This window comes from Eptatretus burgeri, chromosome 17 (assembly GCF_056783735.1).
Source record: "Eptatretus burgeri isolate ZD-2024b chromosome 17, Ebu_testis_v1, whole genome shotgun sequence".
Lineage (NCBI taxonomy): Eukaryota > Metazoa > Chordata > Myxini > Myxiniformes > Myxinidae > Eptatretus > Eptatretus burgeri.
The window spans coordinates 367073-394820 of NC_140977.1; the positions used below are offsets into that span (position 1 = coordinate 367073).

Consider the following 27748-nt stretch of genomic DNA (forward strand, 5'->3'; position numbering starts at 1 on the left):
ACGTTCATGGAAATGACGTGCATACCGTTGCGAGATGTACACGGATTGAGGTTTTGGTTGATCATCAGGTTTAATTGTTTTACCTTCTCTGTAAACATTGTTTATTCGTCTCCCATCGGTTTCCCTGCAGGGCACAAGAGGTTTGCTGTCCGTCTATCCATCCCATCTGTGGTTTTTCAGACTCCCCCCCCCCCAACCCACACCCTTTAACAGATTTTACTGAAACTTGCTACATGGCTTTATTATGATAAGTAACATAACAAGTTCGAGTTTCACGGCGTTTCGTCAATTTTTCACAGAGTTATGCCCTTTTTAGATTCACAAAATATCACGTGTAACACATGGGTCAGTGTTCAGCTGCCTTGACCCCCACCCCACTGCTTTACACCCATTGGCTGGGCAGGTGGCCTGACTCCACCCCACTGCTTTACACCCATTGGCTGGACAGCAAGCCTGACTCCACCCCACTGCTTTACACCCATTGGCTGGGCAGGTGGCCTGACTCCACCCCACTGCTTTACACCCATTGGCTGGGCAGGTGGCCTGACTCCACCCCACTGCTTTACACCCATTGGCTGGACAGCAAGCCTGACTCCACCTCACTGCTTTACACCCATTGGCTGGACAGCAAGCCTGACTCCACCCCACTGCTTTACACCCATTGGCTGGGCAGGTGGCCTGACTCCACCCAAATAAAATCATACATGATTATCGCATGAAGCAGCACAGATCGGCAGGCCTCAGGCCTGGCTGTTTGTCCAATTGGAATGATCCCAGGGATGAAAACATGATATGTGATGTGTGCACATAAGTCGTGCACGTTTCTATTTTTAATATGAAAGAGGCAAAGCCGATAAACGGATAAACGAATGAAACACGATGGGTTCGGAAGGTTCTTCTTAATTTTGGTTCCAGTATTGGCCCGAGCATGTGTTAAACGCAATGACATTTTAATCTCCTGAACATGCATTGGACCGGTGGGGGACATATATTGCAAAGCAATCCTTGCTCTTCAGAAACATCAAATTGATTGGTCTATTTTTTCCCCCAAATTTTGAGTCATACTTTGTGATGAGAAAATGACTAAGGGCGGGGGGGGGGAATGTTCATGTAAGAACGACTCCAAAAGTTTAGTTCCACTCGGAGGAACGGGAACTCTTTTGGTGGGAATTCATGAAAGGATTCCTGACTCATAGGAATGGGAACTCTTTTGATGGGAATTCATGAAAGGATTCCTGACTCGGAGGAACGGGAACTCTTTTGGTGGGAATTCATGAAAGGATTCCTGACTCATAGGAATGGGAACTCTTTTGATGGGAATTCATAAAAGGATTCCTGACTCAGAGGAACAGGAACTATTTTGATGCGAATTCATGAAAGGCTTCCTGACATTCTGGGATCATAAAACCTTTGCTCCCCTTGGGAGGCAGTGGAAGTGCATTTCCTGGGATTTGGCTCGTGGAATTTTCTTACCTATTCCGTTTGTTTTGCTCATTATAAGGATAATGTGATCAGACATGTCACTATAATGTGTAATATAAAGCACGATGGGATGTAGCATACTGAGGACCCATGACCACGTCCTTCAGGTTTACCATAAACTTCAAACGAATGAAAAGTATAAAAGCCATATTGCAAATTGCCAATATAATGTGTTGAGAACGAAACAATTGTCGAATCAAACGACAATATTAACCAAGTGATATGAAACTCGTGAATTGTTTGCGATTGTTGTTTCAGGTGAAAAGTTCCCCATTAAATGGACCGCTCCGGAAGCCGCTTTGTTTGGAAGTTTCACCATCAAGTCTGACGTGTGGTCCTTCGGGGTTCTACTCACGGAGCTCGTTACAAAGGGGAAGATGCCATACCCAGGCACGCACCACACTCGCAAAGCCAACCTCTGTGCAGCATGTTCGAGTCCAGCATCCCGTACCCAAAAGCAAATGATTCTGATCTTCATGATCAATATCCCACAATTCACCACCTGCCGTGTGTGTGTGTGTGTGTGTGTGTGTGTGTGTGTGTGTGTGTGTGTGTGTGTGTGTGTGTGTGTGTGTGTGTGTGTGTGTGTGTGTGTGTGTTTTTTACTGCACAGGAATGACGAACCGCGAGGTGCTGGAGCGGGTTCAGAAGGAATACAGGATGCCAAGACCTCCCGACTGTCCGGAATCTCTGTACAATCTCATGATGCAATGCTGGCGCCAAGACCCCGAGGAACGACCCACGTTCGAGTACCTTCGCTTCTTCCTTGAGGATTACTTCACAGCTACCGAACCACAGTACCAGCCAGGAGAAAACCTTTAATACTTCTCCCATAGTTGTAGCCCATTCTGATAATTCCGCCTTTTCTCCAAATAAATTGTTACAATTTTCATGTTTTTATTAATTTTAGAACTTGTTATAAATTATTTTGAACAACTGAACACCCGGGAAATACAACAACAGGGGGAAATAGCATGACAAATAACCAAACACACACACACACACACACACACACACACACACACACACACACACACACACACACACACACACACACACACACACACACACACACACACACACACACACACACACACACACACACACACACACACACTGTCTAACTCAGGGCATCACAGCGAGTGTACTGCTAACCCAGAGGGTGTCACGGCATAAAATAAATAGACTTTGATGTGCCCTTCGTGTTGTTTTAAGCATGAAACCAACAAACGACAGGAGACAGAAGGGTAACTTTACAAGGAATATAAATAAATCCTTTCTGTGCACCTTAAGCACAATAATCTATTATGATAAATGTCATTGTGTGTCAATCAATCAGTGTGTGTGTGTGTGTGTGTGTGTGTGTCAATGTGAGTGTCTCCTCCATAACTCCAAAACCATGAAACTTAGCAGCCCCAAACTTTGCATACATCCTATGGGAACTGCAAGGTGGTGCACAAATTAAAATTTGATGTTTGGGTTCTTTTTTTTTTTTTTTTTTTTTTTTTTGTATACCTTGGTCGAGGCTCGTATGAGAGCCAACACACAACTCACAGCAAGGAGGAATGAGACAAGAGGGGCGGGAGTGGAAGGGACAAAACATTGGGGAACAGACACAGGTGAACTGTGGAAGGGAGAGGGATGGGGATGGGACGGGGAACATGGCGAGGGGAAGATGGACATTTCAGGGACTTTCAGGAAGGAAAGCAGGAGAATTGAAGGAAGTGGGCTTGGGTGGATTATCGGGGGTAGAAAAGATCGAGGATTTGGATGGGGGAAGACAAGAGGTGGTGGTGAACAGCTGTTTTGAAAGCCTGGAGGGAAGAATGGGAAAGAATAGAGTGAGGAAGTTTATTCCAAAGGCGGGAAAAAAGAGGAATGAAAGAGTGAAGATGAGCAGTGATTCGTGATTTTGGTAGTTTTACCAGAAGGGGGTTGTTGGCGGACCTTGAGCGCCCTGTGGAAATGTGGTTGGGACAAATCGCAGAGAGAGCAGGGAGGGCAAGGCTGGAGAGGAGTCGGTAGAAGACAGAAAGACCACCGACCAACCTGCGGTGATTGAGTGAGAGGCCCAAAGACTCAGCTTCATTGCGGGAGATGCCAATGATCTTAAAAGCCCTGGTTTCGACAGCGTGAAGTCGAGAAAGGTGGGAGGCAGGAGCACCAGCCCAGAGGGGAGAGCAGTACTCCATCAGGCTACGGACAAAAGCTTTGTAAGTGGTCAGGAGCTCAAGAGGGCCGAGGAAGGACTTTGCACGACGGAGGATTCCCAGTCGGCGACTGGCTTTTGAGGCAAGGTTGGAAATGTGACTTTCCCAGGAAAGGTCATGGCAGATAGTGAGACCTAGAAGCTTGAAAGAAAAGACTTCTTCCAGAGGATTGTTGAGAAAGTGGATGAGGGGGTTTTGTAAACGGTCCTTTCGAAGAGACATAGTGAGAGTGTGAGATTTGTCTGGATTGAAAGACATGTTCCACGTGTTGGACCAGTTTGTGATTTTATCCAGATCTGCAGTGAGCGAAGAAGCTGCTGCTTGCCGGTCTGAGGGATGACAGATGGTACGGCAGAGGGTGGAGTCATCGGCAAAGAGAAATAGAGGATTTTCCAGAGAGTCCGAGAGATCATTGATGAAAACCAGAAAAAGAACAGGGCCCAGAACGCTACCTTGAGGAACTCCAGCCTGCACAGGAAGAGGGGATGAAAGAACTCCATTTAGGGCCACACGTTGACTGCGACAGGAGAGGAAGTCTGCGAGCCATGAGTGGAGATGGCCTTGAATACCATGGGAAGAGAGTTTGGTGAGTAGGGCAGGGTGCCAGACTGTGTCAAAAGCACGTGATATGTCCAGGGATACGGCTCGGATTTCCTGTCTGGCATTGAGGACCTCCATCCATTGATGGGAGAGCAGTAGCAGCATATCTAGGGTAGAGTGACCTGGTCTGAAACCAAATTGATGATTGGAAATCAAGCCATTGGAGAAGAGGAAGGATTTCATGTCTGAAGCGATGATGGATTCCATAACCTTGCTGATGATTGGGAGAAGGCTGATTGGTCTATAGTTACAGGGATCTGTTTTTGCACCTTTTTTATGCAGGGCAGTGATGTTAGCAGATTTCCAAGCAGATGGCAGATGACCTTGGGAAAATGAGAGGGTGAATAGAACAGAGAGAGGGTGAGCAAGAGCAGAAGAGCAGGCTTTGAGGACACGTGGGCTGATGCCGTCTGGACCGGTTGCAGAATCTGACTCGATGTTTGAAAGCAAGCTCTCCACCTTGTCAGGAGAAAAGGACACAGAGTCCAGGGACAGTTGGGTGCGACTGGGTAAAGTGGGTAGAGATAGTGATGGGTTTGGGACACAAGATTTAGCTGCAAACACCGAGTTTAGACATTCAGCTTTATCACGTGTGGAATCAGCAGTGCGGCCATTTGAGGTAAGGGAGGGGATGGAGGGGGAACATACACCAGAAACAGATTTGATTAAACGCCACCAGGATTTTGAGGAGGGAGAGAGGTTTGAGAGTTCAGACTTGAGATGAGAAAGATGTTGTTTTCTGGCTCTCCTGAGGGTAGCTACACACTTGTTCCGAGCTTTGTGGAAAGAACTGAGATTGCCCTCAGTTGGGTTTGCTTTCCATGAGGCAAAGGCAAGTTGTTTCAGGACAACTGCCTCGCCACAAGCTTCAGTCAACCAAGGGCGGGAGGAAGGGTAAGACAACTGAACACGAGAGGGGATAAATCTGTGCATGAGGGAGAGCAAGTTTCTTTGAAAGAATTCCCAGGATGAGTTGATGTTTGAGAAAGTAGTGATAGGAGACCAGTCTGTAAGTTTGATGGCTGCTCGGAGACCCTGCCAGTCGGCTTGAGTGAAATGCCAGACTCGACGGTGGTGAGGTGGTTCTCTGATAACAGCCAGAGAGATGTCCACTTTAACAAGGACGTGGTCAGAAGAACCAATTGGAGCGAAGGAAGAGCAGCAGATATTGTCAGGGAAATTTGTCAAAATCAGATCCAGAAGAGATGGAGTACCATTGGTTGAGATCCGGGTCGGGAAGTTGACCGATTGAGTCAGTCCCAATGAGTCACAGAAAGCTTTTGCTGATGTCCCATGGCAGGTGAGAGAGGTACCCACACCTAGCCAACTGGCGTGATGACAATTGAAGTCGCCACATAAGAGGAAGAGAGAGTTTGGATGAGAAGATAGAAGATGGTCCATGTTTTCGGAGAGTGAGGTGTAGATGGAGTCATCACTGTTCGGTGGACGGTACAGTACACATATAAACATGAGGTGGGAGTGGAGGGGAAGCCGAAGCCAGAGGTATTCCTGGGGGTGTGGGGGAGTGAGAGCAGTGCAGGGAGAGTGAGGAATAGAGTCTTTGATGAAGAGAGCAACACCTCCACCAGGACGAGGCTCAGGTCTGTCATACCGTAAGAGGGAGTAACCAGGGAGAGATACTTGGGAGTCAGACACGTCTTGGGAGAGGAAAGTTTCTGTTAGGCAGATAATGTCTGGTTTGTCAGTGGCAACCTGCATGGAAAGATCTGAAAGGTTTGAGCGAAGGCCCCGGATATTTGAGGTCCACACTTTTAATGAAGAGGTAGGGGAGGAGGCTTTGGGTGCAGGAGGTGGAGGGGGCGGGGGAGGGTAGGACGAGGGATGAGGGGGGAGGTAAGGAGGGTTGCTGAAGGAGTGTGGGGTATTGCAGAATAGCGAGGGGAGGGGGCCGAATGAGGAGGAGAAAAGGCTCTGTGGTGCTGGGAGAGAGGGGGGACAAGAGACAAGGAAGATGGCAGTTGAGTATTTGAGGAGGTGGAGTGATGAGATGGAGGTGAGAGGGCAGTGGAGGGAGGCAGGTTGGTGGATGAGAGGGGGGCAACTTAGAGAAGGAAGAGTGAGGGGGATGAAAGGTGGGAGAAAGGTGAGGGGGAATTTTTGAAAGAGGTGAGAGGGAGGCTTGGAGGGAGAAGAGTGGGATGGTTGCTTTGAGAGTGAGAGTGAGGGGTGAGGGGGTGAGTTGGCACTGAAGTTGGAAAAAAGAATGGTTGATGGAAAGCGAGCATCCATGGCAAACTGTGGTTTTTAAAAGTTTTAGGTCAGAGATGCGATTTAACACAATTCTTGATGGATGCAATGAAGGCGAATTCAGACCATGGAGAGAAGAAGCACTGTAATAGTTGGATTTTTTAGGCAAGAAATGAAGGAGAGGTCGAAATGAGAGAAGTCTGTTAAAATAGCAGAAGAGTAGTGCATTGTGAAACAGAAAAGAGTAACAAATGTGTGAGAGAGGAAGATGAAGCATTATAAGATCGTTTTTGTTGTTAATATTAATGTATGAGAGAGTTCAACAGATTAGGTCATGGAAGTGTAAAAAAAAAGAAATCGAGGAAGACGAGGAGGAAGTTAAGAGGAAGAAGAAGTAGCAGAATCGGGAGAAGGTGAGCGTGTTGTTGTTGGGTATATATATATATATATATATATATATATATATATATATATATATATATATATATATATATATATATATATATATATGTGTGTATATATATATATATATATATATTTTTTTTTATTTTTTTTTGAGATAAGAAAGAGATTAGTTGGGAGAATGGGGGATGTTTGGAAAGTGGGGAGGATGAAAATTGAAGGTAATGGGGAGGATAGAAATTGAAGGTAATGGGGAGAAAAAACAAACAAACAAACAAAAAAAAACGATCGAACACCAAGTGGAACCGGTAGGCCTCAAGCCTAGGACTAGGCCTCAAACACCAGATAAGAACGTCGACATAAATACTCACAAAATAGCACGATTTTTGAAACAAAACCGAACTAGGAACACACATTAACATGTAGGTGAGAAAATTAAACAGTTAAAACGGGACAAATAACAACCGGAACTTAACTTTGAGAATGTCAGCAGGGAGCCCCGAAGGAGCCCTCTTGCCGCTCAAAACCGGAACCGGAAGTCAACCCTCTTTTGAAACCTCTTTTGAAAACACTTCTTTTGAAGATAATTTTGGGGGATCGCATCACAAAAAAACAACAAAATAAACCTGATCAGCTCTCTGCCAGCTCACAAGAGTCTGAAGCCGCCATTTTTTTTGGCCTGCTCAACAGAGCCCTGGCTTGGAAAAGGTCGCAATGATTTCTTAACGCGTTTTTTTTCTTGCTTTCCTCACTTTTATCATCGAATGCCTGATCATCATGCGTATTAATTACTGCATAGATTGCACTGCTAATAAACACCAGGAGATGCCAGTGTTCATGGCCTTATTTAATTTCCGCACATGTCATAACCTCGTTGAAGGGATCAAAGTCGGGAGAGTGCACACAGATGGTGAAGCCGAGACAGGAAGTCACGTTTCACAAGTTCTCAGAAGGTGAATCCCCGAATCATCACTGAAGCATGCAGAAGAAAGAAGAAGAACTAAAGCTGCACCACGGTCCACAGACAATGAAGATGGGAACTCCAAGCTGAAGAGGACTATGTGGTTGAAGGACAGGAAAGGTTGGATGGAAGAATAATATCTGAGGGTACGCACTGGTCAACATGCCGAGTACCTTCCCAAAATGGCTGTAGATCACCCAAATGACGCCAACGAGGGAACGCAAGGTGCAGCATTATGTTGCTCATGAGATAACAAGTGAAGTGCAATGTCTGACATGCAGGTCCAACGAATTGTTGGGGAGTTCAGTGGAAAAGAATACCTCACAAGATAAATGTACAAAGATAAGCTGAATCTCCTCCCCGGACCAGCGCACAGTGGGTTTAAGATGAGTCGCAAGGGCAAAGGAACCGATGGGTTATTAAACCTTCACAGGTCAGCACACATAAGATCCTCGATCCCTCCTTCGCTGTAGATGTCAGTTTTAAATAAAACATATGCACCACTCGTAACAGAGCGTGGCAGCTCCAGAGATGTCCCAAAACCTTCTTGCTCTCCTCACAGTCCTTATCTCTCTCTCTCTCTCTCTCTCTCTCTCTCTCTCTCTCTCTCTCTCTCTCTCTCTCTCTCTCTCTCTCTCTCTCTCTCTCTCTCTCTCTCTCTCTCTCTCTCTCTCTCAACTGCCATTGCCTCTACTCCTCGAGTTGTTGGAAGTCTTGCCCCAAAGGGATGACTGACTATTGCAATGCCACTGTGTGTGTGTGTGTGTGTGTGTGTGTGTGTGTGTGTGTGTGTGTGTGTGTGTGTGTGTGTGTGTGTGTGTGTGTGTGTGTGTGTGTGTTTCCACATCGACATATTTTTGCTTTAAAAATGGTTTTCTCTTCAACCGCTTATGTGGTCGATGGAAAACTTTAAACACGGGGGGTGGGGAGGGGGATTCCCCATTGAGAATATTTTATTGCAAACTCTGACGTCAGGTCAGATTAGATCCGTGACTTGCTGCAGGTATCATGTAAACCTGTACTCACCTGTTCCTTGGTCGGGTTGTTGGCGACTAAACAATCTCCCCCACCAAGTTTCTTAGTGAAGAGGGTGGATGACATGGACACCCAGCAGGAGGAAGAACAAAACCTGTCAAAGAGTGGAGAAGCTCCTTGTGAGCCAACGACCATCCATATCTCGTGCCCAACTGTGTCTGCGGACGTCCGCATGCAGTTGGGTTACTATTTATTAGGAGGTTGGTGGCAGGATTTGCACTCCGGCCACCGAAAAACCCTTCATTCTGCAAAACATTCCAAAAGCATTTTAAAAATCTGAAAACCCTCTCCATGGGAGTACCTCCTGTGCAGCTTCCCTTCGCAGGGCAGCTCACCGGAAGATGGGATTGTGGTAAAGGCTTTGGGACCACATTCTTTGATGATAGGAGGGAAACCACGGGGTAACTTTCCCGGCTCAGATTGTGGTTGTGTGTGCCGGGGTGGTGCTGAGGTGTCGTCCACCAGATGGCGGTCTCCTTGGGATAACCTGAGGTGGTCCCTTCGGGTGGGTAGCTGGAATGTCCTATCCCGAAGAGAGGATGATCACCGGTCTCTCTTATCATCTGAGCTCAAGCATTTGGACGTCGGTATTGCAGCACTCTCTGAGCTTCGGAGACCAGATTGTGGCGAGATCATGGCGGGTGGTCACACCTACAATTGGTCTGGTCGCTCTGATGGTTACCATATCCAAGGAGTTGCTGTAACTGTGTCCAATAAGCTGACTCTAATGGTAATTGAGGTAACACCGGTCAACGAGCATATTATGAGATGAAGGATTCGTCACTCCTTGGGTGTCATTTCCCTGGTCACTGGAAATGCTCCAACTGAGGCTAGGGATCTCACCGTGAAGGACGCATTCTGTGCCATGCTACTGTCTGTGGTTGACCAGTGCCCCAGGGGAGACACTCTTCTAGTCTTGGGGGATTTCAATGCATCAACTGGAACTGATAGGGATGGTTATGAGAGGTGTGTTGGTCCCCATGGGTCTAGAACGGTGAACCAGAATAGCACGAAGTTTCTTGACATTGCAAGAAGTCATGGATTTGGGTGGCTGGTTCATGGTTTCAGCACCCACAAGCTCATCGATGGACTTGGTATTCCAACGCTGGTAGTGTGGCAAAGGAGATTGACCATGTGCTCATTGATGCTCACTGGAGGATGATCCAGAACTGCAGGGTCTACGGGAGTGCTCCGTTCCTCAATGCTGATCACCGGCTTGTTGTTGCAACTCTTAAGTTGAAGCTTCAATCCAGGAGAATGGTACCATCCCAGCTGAGGCAAGATGTTAGCAGGCTCAAGGATGAGAGGGTACCTGAGGAGTTTGTGAACTGGCTGAGTGGAGATTAGGGGGGGGGTCTGGGTGGTTTGGGGGATCCTGAAGAGTTGTGGAGTGCCTTCAAGACCACCGTCCTTGATGTTGTCAGATGTCGTGGAACTCACCGGAGGACAAAGAAGAATTTGTCTCTCAAGGGACACTGGATACCATTGCGCAGGTTCGCAGGACCAGGCTGAATGGCAGAACTATACTGTTCAGGGAGCTGAGGCGTAAAATTGTACATGCACTCAGGGTGGACAAGGAGGTCTATGTGCGAGGAATCTGTGAGGGGATAGAGCACCACCTCTGGTCAAGTGATTCTTGTCCTGCTTACAGGGGAATTCGCGCATTTCTTACGTCCATCCCACGGTGGACTGCAGTTAGAGCAGAGGGTGGTGGCGTCTTGACAGAAGAGTCTGAAGTGAAGGCCAACTGGGCCGGTTGCTGACCTTCCAATCAACTGTGATCCACCTTCGTTTGTGGAAACAGGCTGCGGTGAACCGCTTGAAATGTGGCAAACCTCCTGGGATCTGTGGCATCCATGCTGAACTTCTCAAGACTCATGGAAATGCTGCACTTGGGTCGTTGCATGCAGATCTGTGCTCTGCCTGGAACACGGGCATCATCCCAACTGAATGGAAGAGGGGCCTTGTTGGCCCTCTCTGGAAAAGGAAGGGCGATCGTCAAGACTGCAACAACTACAGAGGGGTGATGCTGCTCTCAGTGCCGGGCAAGGTCTTTGCTCGGATAATTATTGATAGGGTTTGCCACCATCTGCTTGAGCACTAGCATCCAGAGCAGTCAGGCTTTACACCAAAGAGGTCAACGATTGACCGCATCCTTGCTCTTCGGGTCCTCACCGAATGCAGACGAGCTTCGGCAGGGGCTGCTTGCAGCCTATGTTGATCTTTGTGAAGCATTTGATTCCGTGAATTGGGATGCCCTCTGGAGGATTCTTGGTCTTCGTGGGGTGGCACCAAAACTGATCGATCTGGTGTCTGAACTGCACTCTGGAACTGAGAGTGCTGTGAGATGTGGTGGTACCATCTCTGACTTATTTCCAGTTGAAACTGGAGTTTGTCAGGTGTGTGTGTGTGTGTACTGGTCCCCACACTTTTCAGTGCTTACATGGACCGGATTCTGGGGAGGATGTCGGAGAGATCAAGCTGCGATGCATCGTTTGGGAATGTCAAGATTTCTGACCTTGATTTTGCAGATGGACATCTTGAGGAGACTTTGAGATATCCTTTTGGGGGCCCTCGAGGTGCTGAATGAGGATTGGAGCCACTGGGATTAAAGGTTTCCTGCGTCAAAACTAAGACCCAGGCTTTCAATGACATCCTGGATGCTGCTATCCAGTCTGTGCATATTTATCGTGAGGATGCTGAGGTCACGGAGAGATTCACTTACCTTGGCAGTGATATTCATGTCTCTGCTGGCTGTGAGCCAAAGGTCAACATCCGTCTGGATCTGGCCTGGAGAGTCATGGATTCAGTGGATCATGGCATGTGGCGCTGCCGGTACCTGTGCGGGAGGACGAAAATCCGAGTCTTCAGGTCATTGGTGCTTCCAGTCTTGTAATATGGATGTGAGACTTGGACTCTGACCAGGGATCTGAGACGGAGACTTAATTCCTTTGGTACCATGTCTCTTCGAAGAATCCTTGGCTATCGCTGGTCGGACTTTCTGTCCAATGAGCGGTTGCTGAGAGAGACTCAAATGAGATTTGTTACCTGCATTGTCCATGCACGTCAGCTGCGGTTGTATGGACATATGGCTTGATTTCCTGATGCTGATCCTGCTCACAAGATTCTCTCAACGAGGTAGCCTTGTGAGTGGAGGAGGCCAATCGGCTGACCACATACCTGTGGTTGCAGCAAGTTAATTGGCATCTCAAGGAGATGGGGATGGGCCAGGCATCTGCCAGGGGATGGCCAGACGGAGGTCCCTCATGTACCAGCGGAAGTGGTCACAGTGACGCATTGCTCTGGCGCATGCTCCCTTACCTGACCTGACCTGACCTGATGTCATAGGTTACATGGAATGACAGTCATTTTTAGATTAAAGGAAAATTTTGGACATCATTTTCTCTGAAACCACTCAACGAAAAAAATTGAAACTTGCCATGTGTCATCAACTCAGGTCAGGTCAGGTATGGGAGCATGCGCTGCAGCAATGCGTCGCCACATCCACTTTCTGCCTGGGCACCAGGAACTTCTTGATGGCCACCCCCCAGGCAGATGCCTGGCCAATCCCCATCTCCTTGAGATGCCAATGAACTTGCTGCAACCACGAGGCATGTGGTCAACCGATTGGCCTCCTCCACTCACAAGGCTCCTTGTGAGTCTGGAGGTTCCGAAGCTGCTTCAAAATGCACCTTTGCCATCAGCTTGCCAGTCCACGAGATATCGCCTTCCCCAAAATGCAGTGAAATTTCGCCAGCGCTTCATGGGATCTGCAGCCACAATTTGGATGTAGTCTGTGGCCTGGCAGATCGTCATTTGATCTCTAAGATTGTCTGGCGTCCCTGGGAAGCGCGGCACAGAACCGCTGTCGGGAGTGCGGGAGGGGTGGGTGATCAAATAGGAGTGTGGGTGGGGCTGATGATCAGATAGAATTGAGTGAAGCCATTGGCGGAGTCATTCTCCACCATGGACCTCCACCCCCTGCCAGCCAGGGCTGGAACAAACAAGCCAAATCGGCATCCCATCAGGATCCGTAGGCGACTGAAGTGATGCCAGGCCCAGACGTGGCACGAGACCAAAGCCGTCCAATTGGGGAGGAGCATACAGGAATAAACCACTGGATCTGGCCCAAGAGGCCAGCCTGGGGTTAACAACCCAGAGCACTTCAGCGATTCTCGCTGTGTAATCGGGCTGCCATGTCGCAAGGTCCCAGGCCACAGGTCTGAGCACAACACACCAGGGAAGGTATTTGCTATGCTCCACTAAGCGGAGCCTAGTGCTGTCCAACCCCTTTTAGGGGGAATGCCTGGACTCAACGGCTGAAGGACACTTGAGGATGGCAGACCTCCCCATGTTGCGAGACCGTCGAAGGCAGCTCTTGCTTTCGTATTTCCGACCAGTCCAGTTTGATGTCAAATCTTGGCTGGCAAACTCTGCAGGGTACACCTGGAACATTGGCCATGGACTCCAGTGCAACGAGAAAACCTCTTCCAGGAATATCCTGTAATGTGCTAATTGCAGGTGCTTGCTGGCTGAAAAGCGGCCACCCGAAAGGGTGACCACCTTCATGTAGGCTCGCTCCACTGAGGGAAACCAGACCGTGACCAGGTCATCCCTGCAGATCCGGCAAAGCTGTGGATTTCCTGCACCATGTTCATCTTGGTGCCCTACGGCTCGTCTTGCTGATGTTATAGTGGACTGTGCCCAACAGAGGTGAATGATGTTGAGGATAGGCCAGGATCACGGTCGGCCCATTAGCAACCCCCTGCTGGTTTACCATCTCTTCACCATGGGGCCACTTTACTCTCTGTGGCCTGAGGAATAGCACCCCGACCTTCGTCATCCATTCCGGAAGATGACACTCATAGCCGACCCCCAACCGGACCTCCTTCCGCTCGACTTTTGTAAGGTCAAGCGGGAGGAGGTCCGTTGCAGAGGTCAATTCCACCAAAAGGTTGTGTTGTGGGCCGGGGAGCTGATGTGGAAACATCGACCATATTTTGCCATCACGATCGCCCTTTTACACCTGTGCCAGTGCATGGTCCTTCTTCAAAGAAGCAAGGACAGCATATGGCAAGTTTGCAGGAGGGTGACAAGGGCTCCCTGGAATCGCATCACAATGCGGGCTTTCCAGCCCTGTTCGGGAAGTGCGATTACCTCGGCCCTTGGTGGCTTATCAAGGTCCAGCTTCAAAAGGAGCTGGTCAAGCATCCTGGCAGACAGAATATAGACTTGCCAATCAGCCAAATAAACACCCTCTGGTGGGTCGCCATCTCCCTCCGCCGAGTCACTCGGATCGACACGCATCGCAACCTCATTCAGGTAGGTAGGTGGTGAGGCCGCCTTTCCCCCTGAATTTCTCCAGGCAAGAGCTTGAGATTGGAGCAAATGGATACAGCTGAATGGGTGCCATATTATGCTATGTCCACTGGTGTGCAAACTTCCGTGCATCTGACAACAGGCTGGCAGCGGTCATGCTACCCTCAAGAAGGGCTGCTTTGTGTTTTTGAAGTGCCTCACTCTCCACTGGCTGCCCCTTTGGTAAGGACCCACCCAAGTAGGACAACGCCAAGCCATCAAGTGATCTCCTTAGGCAATCAAGGTCCCTGCAAATCAGGCCAAGTGGCACCTTCCGCCAAGTTTGCTCTGGGTGGGTGAAGACCCACTCCCTGGCGTTCTCGGACCATATGGTCGATTCGCTTTCAGACCTGGTGTAGAGAAGGGAGGGAAGGGAGGCGTACCAGAAGGGTTTTGGGAGCCCCCTCTGGAGTGGAAGAGGAGGTACCTCACTGCTTGTCAGGGGGACCTGCTCCCACGGGTTTGGTCGGATGAATCTGGTGAGCAGGATCAGTATCAGGAAAACGAGCCACATGTCCACACAACCGTAGCTAAAGCTCACAGACTATACAGGTACCAAATCTCATCTGAGTCTCTCTCAGCAAATGCTCATTCGACACAATGTCTGATCAGCGATAGCCAAGTATTCTCCAAAGAGATCTGGTACTGAAGGATGTAAGTCTCCATTTCAGATCCTTTGTCAGAGTCCAAGTCTCACATCTGTAGAGCAAGACTGGAAGCACCAAGGATTTAAATACTCAGACTTTTGGCCTGAATAGGTACTGATAGCACCACATCCCATGATTCAGTGAATCCATGACCCCCCCTCCCCCAGACCCAACCCAGACATCTTTCGAAATCTGGCTCAGAACATGCGGAGACATGAATATCACTGCCAAGGTAAGTGAATCCCTCTCTGACCTCAACATCCTTACCACAAAAAGCTACAGATAAGATAACAGCATTCAAGATGTCATTGAAAGCCCAGGTATTAGTTTTGACCAAGATAATCCCAGGAGCTCCGACTCCTCATTCAGTGTTTGGAAGGCCCCCGTTAAAGGATATCCAGAGTGTCCGCACAGGTGACTGCATCATCTGCAAAATCAAGGTCAGAGATATTGACATTCTCAAAAAATTCACTGCAGCTTGGTCTCTCAAGGAGGGGAGGGGCAGCAAGGGCGAGTAAGGGGTGGGGGAGCGAGGAAGGGGATAGAGCGAGGCATCACTACGCGTCGCTGTACACTCCGGTTTGGGAGAGGGGAGGAACAAGTAGGATAGTGGAGAGAGGTCGGGGTGGGGGGTAGTGGGGAGGGGAAGGGGATATTCTGGACATGTGTTTGATAGGGGGACTTGATGGAAAGCAGTGGGGGGTGGGAATGGTCCCTTTATGCCGGCATTGGTACAGGATTGAACAAAATGGGGTAAGTTAAAACAGCATGTTCAAACAGGTCATACTAAACAATGCCCGGACACTTTCCAGAGACGTCTGTGGGGGGTGAGGGGCTTTGGGAGAAGGTAAGCATGAAGGAAGGGAAGGATGGGTGTTTTCCTTCAATCGTCAAAAAAGCCGTGCCAATGTTCATGCCTTTATTTAACTTCGACACATACGATAAGCTCTAGAATCTCTTAACCTGAGACAACTTCATCTGAGCAGCATTTCCGACTGCTAAATAAAAACAAGTTTTCATTTGTCCAATTCACACATTCTTTGACAGCCCTTCCTATGCTCGACTTTGGAGAGTTGTATGGTGGTGAGAGGAGGTTTGGGAGGAAGGGAGGAGAAGGAAAGGCAGCGAGATTTGAGGGAAGGGAGGAGAAGGAAAGGAAGCGTGATTTGAGGGAAGGGAGGAGAAGGAAAGGCAGCAAAATTTGAGGGAAAGGAAAGCCACAAGAGGGGAGGGGAAAGGAAGGCAGCAAGAAGAGAGGTGAAGGCAGTGTGAGGGGAGGGGAAGGCAGCATGAGAGGAGAGGAAGGCAGCGTGAGGGGAGAGGAAGGCAGCGTGAGGGGAGCGGAGGCAGCGTGAGGGGAGGGGAAAGCAGCGTGAGGGGAGAGGAAGGCAGCGTGAGGGGAGAGGAAGGCAGCGTGAGGGGAGAGGAAGGCAGCGTGAGGGGAGAGGAAGGCAGCGTGAGGGGAGAGGAAGGCAGCGTGAGGGGAGAGGAAGGAAGAGTGAGGGGTGGGAGGCAGCGTGAGGGGGGAGGAGGCAGGGTGAGAGGAGGGGAAGACTGTGAGTGGAGGGAATGGGAAGGCAGTGGGAGGGGAAAAATGTGAGGGTAGGGTAGGTGCCATACAGGACTTTACTGAGGTGATAAAACACACCCAAACAGGAATTTTTATTTTTAACCGGTGTTCTATGTAAAATGAGGCGGGAGCATTTAAAAATTATATCCCATGTTATCGACCAAGCAAAGGCCTGCCTGCATGCATGCCCCCACCCCATACACGTTCCTCCAACCTCCTTGCATGCGGTAGTGCACACACCCCACAGAGAGTCATTTGTATCCATTTGTACCATGTCCATGTGTGCTGTCTGTGTCCCTTTTCGGTTTCAGAAACTGTCGACTATTAATATATTGTTGCAACTATTGGTATATTGATATTAATATTTTGGAATGAAAGCAGATCGCTCAAAACAGTAAAAAGCAGCGTGTGTGTGTAATTGCTGAAAAAGGATCTTGTGGAATGTATCATCATGGATTGAAAAAGCAGATTATAGAGCATGGCATCACACTCATTGAAGTTGCACTTTCTGCATATTCCTTCATCTTTTCATCCAAACAGTAGAAAAAAATGAGCTTTATGCTTTGCTTAAATAAATACGCTTAGTTATAAAAATCGCTAATTTGTTTAAATTTTCCAATTTCACTCCATGTTTTAATACTTATTTAGTCCATGTTATCCGATTTTCAAATCAGATATCATATTTCGATTATATACTTTAACTATTCCGTGACAGTAGATTGTGTTTCCAAATCAAAGCATGTCAATTGAATAAGCTGAACAAAATGGCGAATTAAGATCCCAGCAAGCTGACAGAGGGCTGATCAAGGATGATGCTTTGGTTAAGGATAATTAAATAAGGCCGTTAATTATCTTCAAAAGCATGTTGAAATTAACTCAAACACTACATTTTCACTCATGCACTACCATGGAGTTCCCTTAGTTTCATGCATGCAAAGTTTCAGGCCACAAGTACCACAAAGTTTCATGTAGAGCAAGGTGTATTTACTCTTAATTTACATCATACTCCTCCAAGTTAAAGGTCAAGGTTAAGTGTCAGTCTGAAATAAAACAAAATAACACATTGTTTGTGATCACTCAATTTTGCCAATGCAGAATCTCTAAGACTGCTTGGCCTTCCAAGATGTTCTTGGATCACAATAGTACAATAGTGTACCTGCACTGAAGTTGTACACCTGGTATTTGATTCGTGTCCTCGGCCTACTTTTTTCAGTTTGTGACCTCATTAACGAAAAACACCTTTTTGATCATAACTTGAATATTTGTTTGGGTAAATAGATTGTAGATGGGGACACATTTTCTTCATTTACACACTACCCATAAATGTTGAAGGTCACATGGTGGTCCGAAAAGAATATGGCCACCACTGGATCGCAGGTGACATGGTAGGCTCACACTTGGTGATCGATATCTCGTTACATGTTGTCATTACGCATATTCAGGAATGAGTAATTTTTTTCTCACACTTTTGTTCACGTCAAACTTTTACAACATTTATTAACATTTAGTGTCAAATTATATTTTCAAGTCATCACTTTATCTTCTGGAAAAAAAAATCGCAATTTAAGCAAAATAAAAGCGTTACAAAATTTCAAATCTTGGACAGAGTGCATGCCAATGATGGATTTAGCATTTTTTTTCCAATGGATGGCAAAGCGAAAAGTTAATATGCAGTCTGGGAAGCGAAAGGCGAGTGTGTGGGACAGAAATCCCAAAGCGGTGGCAAAGTGAAGCAAGGTTAATAAAACTTGTTCAATTGAGAGGTGAAGATCTTGGCTCGGTTACACCAGGGGACACCTCCCCGGGTGCACGGCTCCTCTTAGCTGGGCCGGTGCTAGGCTCAAACCCAGCCTCTCCGAACCGATGTGCAGACCTCGTAAGCAGCCCACATAACCACCGAGTCCACTCATCCATGGAACCTTAACGACATCTGTGGGTTTCACGTAGGTATTTGGAAACAAGTTAAAAAGAGGGTTTGTGAAACAAAAGAAAACAGTTTTGCTGCACAAAAGGCCTACAATGTGTGAAACGCGATACACATCATTTTTCATCCTCAGGCTTCCTTCGGCTGGTTCACATCCCGAGGAAAGTGGGGCCAAATGCACCATATCCCTTAAAGTGATCCGTGTTTCACAGCACGGTACTATATTACGTGATCTTCTTTAACATTTATGTTTTATCAAGTGATTTGTGCCGACACAAGTGTGTTTGTTTTGATAAAATTCCTAAGATTAAAGAAAATTATGGTCACAATAACATTTTTCTGACCACGAAATTATTTATTTTCTTTAATGTGGAATTTCCATAAATATAGTGTTACAAGCAAAAGTACCCATCCAAAATGATGGGAAAAGCAAGCCTGGTGATGGGGGAAATAACCAGAGAAGATGACAGTCATGCAGTTACTCGAGGAAATTAAATCCATCCTACAGGGCTCAAGCTCTGCTCAATCCTTTGGGTGGCACTCCCACCGTGGGCGGGAGTGCCCTTCTTGGCTCACCTTAGCTTAGGGGGACACCTCAATGTGCTGCAGAACTTTTTTGGTTCCACCAAATGTGGTGCTATTCAAACCAACTGCAACAGTGTGGAAGCATTTTTCCCAGTGGTTTAAGGTGTCGCTAGCCCACTTAAACCTGGCCGGTACAACCTTTTACCTCTGTGACAAATTTTGTCCAAATCCGTACAGAGATGTAGGAGTGTGTATGGAACACGTAAACAGACAGACAGATCAACATTTATAGTTATTGATAAAGTTGATCAACTATCATTAATATCTAAGCCTGGTGTTGGCAAACGGTTAAGGTGGCTAGCTTAAGATCCTTGGGTCCTGATTTTAAATACACCAGGTGGGGTTAACTCAGCCTGTCATCCTTCCGAGTTTGGCAAAATGAGCACCGGCTTATTGGGGTAATGAGCCATTTGAGTATCCTCCATCAGTGGTGACCCAGCTAGGATTGTACTCCTTCTCCAAACAAAACAGCCTCAGCAGCCCTATGCATCTCAAGGCACAAAAGGAATGGTATGTTTATCCTTAATATCCAATCAGCTTCAAATGCAATCAGCAATAACTTCAGCAATCAGATCAGCAATAACTTCAAATGTTTATTGTATCAGTTGGAATGAAAATTGTAATATCCCTGGTATATTGAAGCTCTCGAAGGCAATTCCTCCATGGTTCACTAATGATCTTCGGGGGTGGGGTTGGGGGTAATTTGTTTGTTCATACTTCTACACATGGTCGCTGGTAGTGCAAGTCATTAGTTTATGATTCACTATGAAATACCCTCAAAATGACCACAAACAATAAAGGGCAACGTAGTATTATGTCTCCCATCTCATAACTGCAACAAAGTTAAAGTGAAGTGCAAGCAAAGCAAGACATCAGTTGTCATACCTGGAACATCTCCAACATACAGCACAACTGGTGGTTGTACAATATTTGGTGTGTGTGGAACTTTCATGATTGTTTGTTCAGAGTCCACAGTCACATGTATGCTCTTTCCTTGCCAGAGCACTGCAGAACAGGAATTGATAAATTGCTTACTCTTAATTGTACATTCCCATGGGTACATCAACAATGATTTAAACAAACAGCTTGTAATGCTAATGTACCCATGATGTGATGTGATTCCAATGTACACGTGATACCAATGTACTCGTGATGTTATTGCACCTGCGATGGAATGCCAATGTATATGTGATGCCAATGTACCCGTGATGTTATTGTACCTGTGATGGAATGCCAATGTACATGTGATGCCAATGTACCTGCAATGCCAATGTACCTGTGATACGATGCCACTGTCCATCACATAACGGCTGTGTATGCATTGATGTTGTTTGGAATTCTTTGGCTCCATCCTGTACATGAATTCCCACCTGCAGAAACCAGTCATTCAATGTAATAAATAGAATTCATCGTCCGTCTATCTGTCTGTATGTTCACGTTTTTTCCAAAGACCGCTGGGGCTGACAACCACCAAATTTAGCACACAGACCAAGTCCGATCCGGGCATTGTCCTCAGGCATTTTCATCCAGCACCTCAGCGTTTAAAGACCCTGAAGACCTTGTAAGACCCCAAATACCCTTTTAATCCCAAAGTCCCCAAAGACCCGTAAGACCCCATACACCTGTAAGTCTCCAGATACCTGGAAGGCCTTTTATGACCTTGAATACCTTTAAACACCCTGAAGACCCCAAAGACCCTTAAGACCCAAGAGACATTTAAGACAAAGACCCTTTAGAACCTGAAGTCCACAAAGACCCATAAACCCCAAAGACCCTTTAATACCTCCAGGACCCAGAAGACCGTGAAGAGCTTTAAAGACTTTAAGACCCCTTACAACCTTCAGACAGATTAGACAGCCGAGACCATTGACCATTTAGAGCTTTAGACCACTTGGAACTTTTTCGACCCTTTATACATGCTTGAGAGTTTAGATCCTTTCGACCCCTTTGACGGTAACTCCAATTCGAATGTATCCTTTAGATTAGACCATCGAGAACGTTTGAAGCACACACCAAGCACACACAAACATCCATAGTCATCTTACAAAACAACTGACTATATATTTTTCAGCAAGTAATGCGCAAACTCGACCCAACCAGAGGGCAAGTACCACTCCATGATGAATAAAATTTGTCGCCCGTCTGTCTGTTTATCTGTCTATGTGTTCGCGTTTTTGCAATGGTGGCTTGGATTATATAAATAAATTTACTCCTCCCATGCTCTTCCAGCCAACAAGTGATGAAACCGGTCCGGCAGCTGAGGAGGTGTGTAGCATTGTGATTCTCATGTGTGTACTATTTGTGAATGTCTTCACAGTTGTGGAGGAACTCTGGGAAGGGCTTGAAACAGCAAAGGGCTCACCTTGTGTCGGCCTCCTTGGTTGCCTTATGCAGCTTCTTCAGCTAGAAGAGCATGGGAGGAGTCGATTTGTTTACATAATCCTAGCCACCTGGGTTTAGTTGATTATGTGAGAGCTGATTGGCTATTCCCTCCATTCACAGGTGAGAGATGTGGGTGGGTTTTTGTGTTTCATACACAGTACTGTATGTATGTATATATCTCGAAATGTGAAACGTGGTGTGTGATGAGCACTCCGCCGATCTCCGTTGGACATAGTCCAACACCAGAGAGGTGGCTCCGTTTGATGTTTAACTGATGTTAACCATGTAATCTTTGTCTGTTTGACAGAGTCACCGGGCCGAGGCCTCTGGGTTGGAGGTGACGCTTTGGTGTAGGATGATGTCCAATCCAGATTGTGGGAGTGCTCGTCACACGCCATATGTTTCAATTTACCTGCTGATCACATCACGCGCCTTCTGATTGAATGATTTGCATAAGCGGGAATAATCGTCTGGGTTGCAAACGGACGGTTGCTGTGTGCGGATTATGAGTTTTACCATGTGAGACATAATCCTCGGCGATGCTCACCACAAGTCACCATCACAGTTTATATTGCTTCGAGGAGTATTACTGAATAACATTTTGTGTGCTCCTTCCATATCCGTCTCGCTATATTTTGAAAGCATTCCTACTGTCGCACTGACATTCCTACTGTACAAGTCTCAGGTATTGTAAATAGCAGCAGTGATTTGGGCAACAAAAACATTTGGTGTTGTAAGATGGTGGATAAACAAAAGTATGTGACATTGTGACAAAACGTGAGAAGCTTCTCTTGGCAGGATGAGTCAAAGGACAATACTAGTAAACATTTAAAAAGAGTAACGTGGCTTCAAAGATGGCCAAGCTCTCACTGTTTCACACATCTGTAGTGGTTATTGCAGGCCTGTGATCGTTCAGTCCTATTTCAGTACCAGTTATAAAACAAGTTATAAACCCCCCCCCCCTCAGGGAATTCACTGATCCCAGCCTCGACAACCAATAAATTGTCTCCCCACTCGCTGACGAACAGCTGCAGAGGAGGAGTTCTCTCCCTTTGTTGGTGAGGGGAATGTGACGTGCCACTTCCACCCTGTCTGGCTCCTCCGGGTCTTACAAAGGAGAATAGACGATATGCCTTAACCTAGCTATCTCTTTATCAGACATCACCCACCCTCTCATGGGCAACACTTAAAGACTCCTTACCCTAACACATAATACAGGAAAGAAGTTCTAAGGCTACACGAACATACATGGTGCCTTGAGCTTTAATGCAACTACAGCCTCATTCATCTTAAATGTAACAATATAGACTAAAAATATACTCATTATGACCACCTGTAGCTCAGGATAAATGCTGTATCACGTACTGTCTGCTTCACCGATGGGCAATGTAGAGGGTGATGGGGTAAGCAGGGGGGTGGGCAGCAAGTGCAGACGGTGGGGGAAGCAGGAGCGTGAGCTGGGGGCAAGGCCACACAATGCAGTGTGTGCTCACTGCCCATAGACTGGCATTAGGTGTTGCTTGTTACATGTTTGGAGGGAATTATGGCTTTAATGATGTTCGAGCATTGAGCAGGGTAAGGAGGGTAAGGCAGGTAGGTAAGCAGGGTAAGGAGAAGAAAGTACAGAAAGTATGGATGCAATGGTAGAATGGAGAGGGCTAGAAAGGTAGAAACATAAAGGAGGGAGAAAGTGGAAGTCTGGAAAGGGGTGAGGGGAGAGATAGGACCTTGGAGGGTGGAGTACCTTTCCTTGATGGAGGTAAAGACTGAGGGAAAACTTGACATCCGACTGTCCTGTCAGGTTGGCCATGTATACCAACATGCCAGAGTGAACTTGTGGTTTCACTTCCAATGCTATTTCATCATCTTGCAAAACTGTGCTTTCTGTGGCAAACGGAAATACACGACATGGAATTATCAATGGAATGAACGGATTGTGAATTAATCACTTTTAACGTTGAACGTGGTGTGTATATCAACGCTCGTGGGCAATGAACTTATTGTGGAATGAGTAAGGGGGGGAGGAGGGGCGGGGGGGATGGGGGTATACCAAGTGTGATGAAGCTTCCTTCAGAAGCAAAGTACATTCCAGGCTCAAAAGGGCCCAAAAAGCATGGAGTGACAGCGAGAGTGCGATCGGCCTGCGTGAGACGAAAATCATTTACGGCGGCTCCTCTGATGCAGCCCTTTGCGCTTGTGACTGATCGACCCTGGAGAAAATGGTGGACACGTTATTTATATCATCATATCAGCATACAATCTTATTGTAGCGATTGCGGTAGTGATCAACTCAACTCCGGATGAAAAATTAATCAACGTAACAATCTTCGATTCATAACGGCGTGTGAACCAGTTACGATACCAAATAAATAAACAAAAAAATGATTGTAGTTTACAGTAATCACAACTCACTGGAATGTCTTTGGACACCTTGATAGGGTCTACGCCTCCCAAGTACAATGGTCTTGACATGACAAATGGTGCTGAAACCCTGTGTAAACTCTTCCGTATTACTTTGCCATTGACAATCAGCTGGCATCGTTCCTCATCTTTGATTAAATAGATCTGAAAAACAAAATGGAGTCAACCACGAGGTAAACTGACATGGCTATCATCGTGTCGTCATCAGAATCTTTTAGTCCTCCTGAACCCACACCTTGTGCCAATGGCCATCATTGTAAACCCTTTGACTGCGCAGCCGTATCTTGCTGTCTTGTCGTTTGAAATCAAACACAATGCACCCATTCTTCAGGAAGAGCGACAGGAAGTCAGTCTGGTTCTCCCCTTGAACGTAAAGCAGCATTCCGTCTGATGCCGACGTGCGCATTTCCATCACAATTTGTATCCTGTAGAGGAGAACCAGAGAGTTGGTGTCAAAGCCACCCAATGCTCACCTGTTTATACATTTATCCTTTTAAAAAGACGAGTTTAATAATATTTTTTATAAAGCATTGCAGTGAAGTCTGATCAAAATAATTTTAAAGCAATATATGTATTTGTATATTGTAATCAGTAAAAAATAGTGTGGTAGATAAAAACATTAGAAAGGAAATAACTTGCACCAAAAACTTTAACATTTTCACGCTCACGCTGACTCTCAAGCTCACGCTCACGCCGGGGGTATCGCTATAGCTCTCTGTTCTTCGAACAGGCGAGCTAAAAAGGGAATTCATTGCACACATTTTACTCAATATTTACATGATATTCTATTTTATAAAAATATCGTAATACACGCTGCAAGTATATTAGTGAAGGCAAAAAAAAAACAAAAAACCAAGAAGCGGTACATTGAAAGCACACCATTCCCATGCCAAATAAATAAATAACAAACCCGACAGCATGCAACATTGCTGGGGCGCTCGACGCCGCCGTGCAGCACATGGAGACGGAATTGGGACGGAGCGGTGTACTTCTGAGGTAAATATGTACAAATGATACTTAGTTTATGTGAACAAATATACTTCTGAGGTAAATATGGACAAATAATACTCAGCTTATGTGTATAAATGTACTTCTGAGGTAAATATGTAAAACGATACTTAGTTTATGTGTATAAATATAATTCCAAGGTAAATATGTACAAATAATACTTAGCTTATGTGTATAAATGTACTTCTGAGGTAAATATGTAAAACGATACTTAGTTTATGTGTATAAATATAATTCCAAGGTAAATATGTACAAATAATACAAAGTTTATGTGTATAAATGATACTTAGTTTATGTGTATAAATATACTTCCAAGGTAAATATGTACAAATAATACTTAGTTTATGTGTACAAATGTACTTCCAAGGTAAATATGTACAAATAATACTTAGTTTATGTGTACAAATATACTTCCATAGTAAATATGTACAAATGATACTTAGTTTGTGTACAAATGTACTTCCAAGGTAAATATGTACAAATGATACTTAGTTTATGTGTACAAATGTACTTCCAAGGTAAATATGTACAAATGATACTTAGTTTATGTGTACAAATATACTTCCAAGGGAAATATGTACAAATGATACTTAGTTTATGTGTACAAATGTACTTCCAAGGTAAATATGTACAAATAATACTTGGTTTAGGTGTACAAATATACTTCCAAGGTAAATATGTACAAATAATACTTAGTTTGTGTGTACAAATATACTTCCAAGGGAAATATGTACAAATAATACTTAGTTTATGTGTACAAATATACTTCCAAGGTAAATATGTACAAATAATACTTAGTTTATGTGTACAAATATACTTCCAAGGTAAATATGAACAAATAATACTGAGTTTATGGGTACAGATATACTTCCAAGGTAAATATGTACAAATAATACTTAGTTTATTGTATAAATGTACTTCTGAGGTAAATATGTACAAATAATACTTAGTTTATGTGTACAAATGTACTTCCAAGGTAAATATGTACAAATAATACTTAGTTTATGTGTATAAATGTACTTCTGAGGTAAATATGTACAAATAGTACTTAGTTGATGTGTATAAATGATACTTAGTTTATGTGTATAAATAATACTTAGTTTATGTGTACAAATATACTTCCAAGGTAAATATGTACAAATGATACTTAGTTTATGTGTGCAAATGCACATCCAAGGTGAATATGTCCAAATAATACTTAGTTTATGTGTACAAATATACTTCTGAGATAAATATGTGCAAATAATACTTAGTTTATGTGTACAAATATACTTCCAAGGTAAATATGTACAAATAATACTTAGTTTATGTGTACAAATGTACTTGTGAGGTAAATATGTACAAATAATACTTTGTTTATGTGTACAAATATACTTCCAAGGTAAATATGTACAAATAATGCTTAGTTTATGTGTATAAATATACTTCCAAGGGAAATATGTACAAATAATACTTAGTTTATGTGTACAAATGTACTTCCAAGGTAAATATGTACAAATAATACTGAGTTTATGTGTACAAATATACTTCAAGGTAAATATGTACAAATAATCATTGTTTTATGTGTATAAATATACTTCCAAGGTAAATATGTACAAATAATACTTAGTTTATGTGTACAAATATACCTTCAAGGTAAATATGTACAAATGATACTTAGTTTATGTGAATAAATATACTTCCAAGGTAAATATGTACAAATAATACTTAGTTTATGTGTTCAAATGTACATCCAAGGTAAATATGTACAAATAATACTTAGTTTATGTGTATAAATATACTTCAAAGGTAAATATGTACAAATAATACTTAGTTTATGTGTACAAATGTACTTCCAAGGTAAATATGTACAAATAATACTTAGTTTATGTGTACAAATGTACTTCCAAGGTAAATATGTACAAATAATACTTAGTTTATGTGTACAAATATACTTCCAAGGTAAATATGTACAAATAATACTTCGTTTATGTGTATAAATATACTTCCAAGGTAAATATGTACAAATAATACTTAATTTATGTGTACAAATGTACTTCTGAGATAAACATGGACAAATAATACTTAGTTTATGTGTACAAATGTACTTCTGAGGTAAATATGGACAAATAATACTTAGTTTATGTATACAAATATACTGCTGCTGTAAATATGGACAAATGATACTTAGTTGATGTGTATGCTTCTGTTTACCTAAGTTTCGTTGTATACCTCAGAAGTAAACAAATATACTTCTGAGGTAAATATGTACAAATGATACTTACTCGTGATGCAGCATATGGAGATGGATTTGGGGTGGAGCGGTGAACAATAATTGATTGATTCATTGATTAATTGTGAAATTAAAATTAAGAATCGTAAAATAATCGATTCTCAATCAATTGTGTAATAGCATACCTAAACCACCAGTGTTTCATCTGAAGCTGTGACTTTTTGAAAATTAAGTAATTCAACGAAAAATGAATAATTAATCGATTAATTGATGAATCAATAAATTAAAAATACCCTTTGTAGCAAAATCCCTTGTTCACTGTCGTGTCTAGATATCAGCTTCCGAGCTGAAAAGGTGCCTGATATTGCCGAGATGAGAATTAAAATAAAGAAGTAATGAATAAATAGATAATAATTAAGTAAGTAATCAATTAATTGATTTTATCAAAAAAAATAAAACTATGTTTCTGCCAAAGCCTATCTTCACTTTTGTCCCAAAATTTGAGCTATCTAACGCAAAGGATGGCTGAGATATCGCCCAGACAAACAAGAAAACAAACAAGAAAAAGAGGTCGTGCAGAGCACGATACTTACAAAATCCACCCCACCCCTTTCCGAAGGTTGCCAGGGATACATCAAATTATCCATTTCATTAAGATTAAAATTTACAATCGTGATCAAAGCTCATGTCAATCTGATGAAAATTCATTATTTTTCAGATTTAAATTGAGGATTTTAGAAGTT

The 27748-nt window shown here is 44.6% G+C and overlaps 2 protein-coding genes across 3 annotated transcripts in view; one reads left to right on the forward strand and one right to left on the reverse strand.

Moving 5' to 3' along the window:
* The window catches only part of LOC147009062 (proto-oncogene tyrosine-protein kinase Src-like), a 44317-nt gene extending 41749 nt beyond the window's left edge, over positions 1–2568 (forward strand). For both annotated transcript variants that reach the window (XM_085862874.1, XM_085862875.1), the window contains exons 11-12: positions 1741–1872; positions 2096–2568. In XM_085862874.1, coding sequence (XP_085719000.1) covers positions 1741–1872; positions 2096–2304 — 341 coding nt within the window. In that variant the 3' untranslated portion in view covers positions 2305–2568. The remainder of the gene's footprint in view (positions 1–1740; positions 1873–2095) is intronic.
* Positions 2569–15808: 13240 nt separating this feature from the next.
* LAMA5 (laminin subunit alpha 5) overlaps positions 15809–27748 on the reverse strand; it is a 406222-nt gene continuing 394282 nt past the window's right edge. Inside the window, exons 73-79 of the mRNA XM_085862975.1 lie at positions 24021–24210; positions 23777–23929; positions 23415–23574; positions 23109–23248; positions 20259–20352; positions 19868–19987; positions 15809–18403 (exon numbers count right to left, since the gene is read on the reverse strand). Of these exons, the coding sequence (XP_085719101.1) occupies positions 18255–18403; positions 19868–19987; positions 20259–20352; positions 23109–23248; positions 23415–23574; positions 23777–23929; positions 24021–24210 (1006 nt within the window). The 3' untranslated portion in view covers positions 15809–18254. The remainder of the gene's footprint in view (positions 18404–19867; positions 19988–20258; positions 20353–23108; positions 23249–23414; positions 23575–23776; positions 23930–24020; positions 24211–27748) is intronic.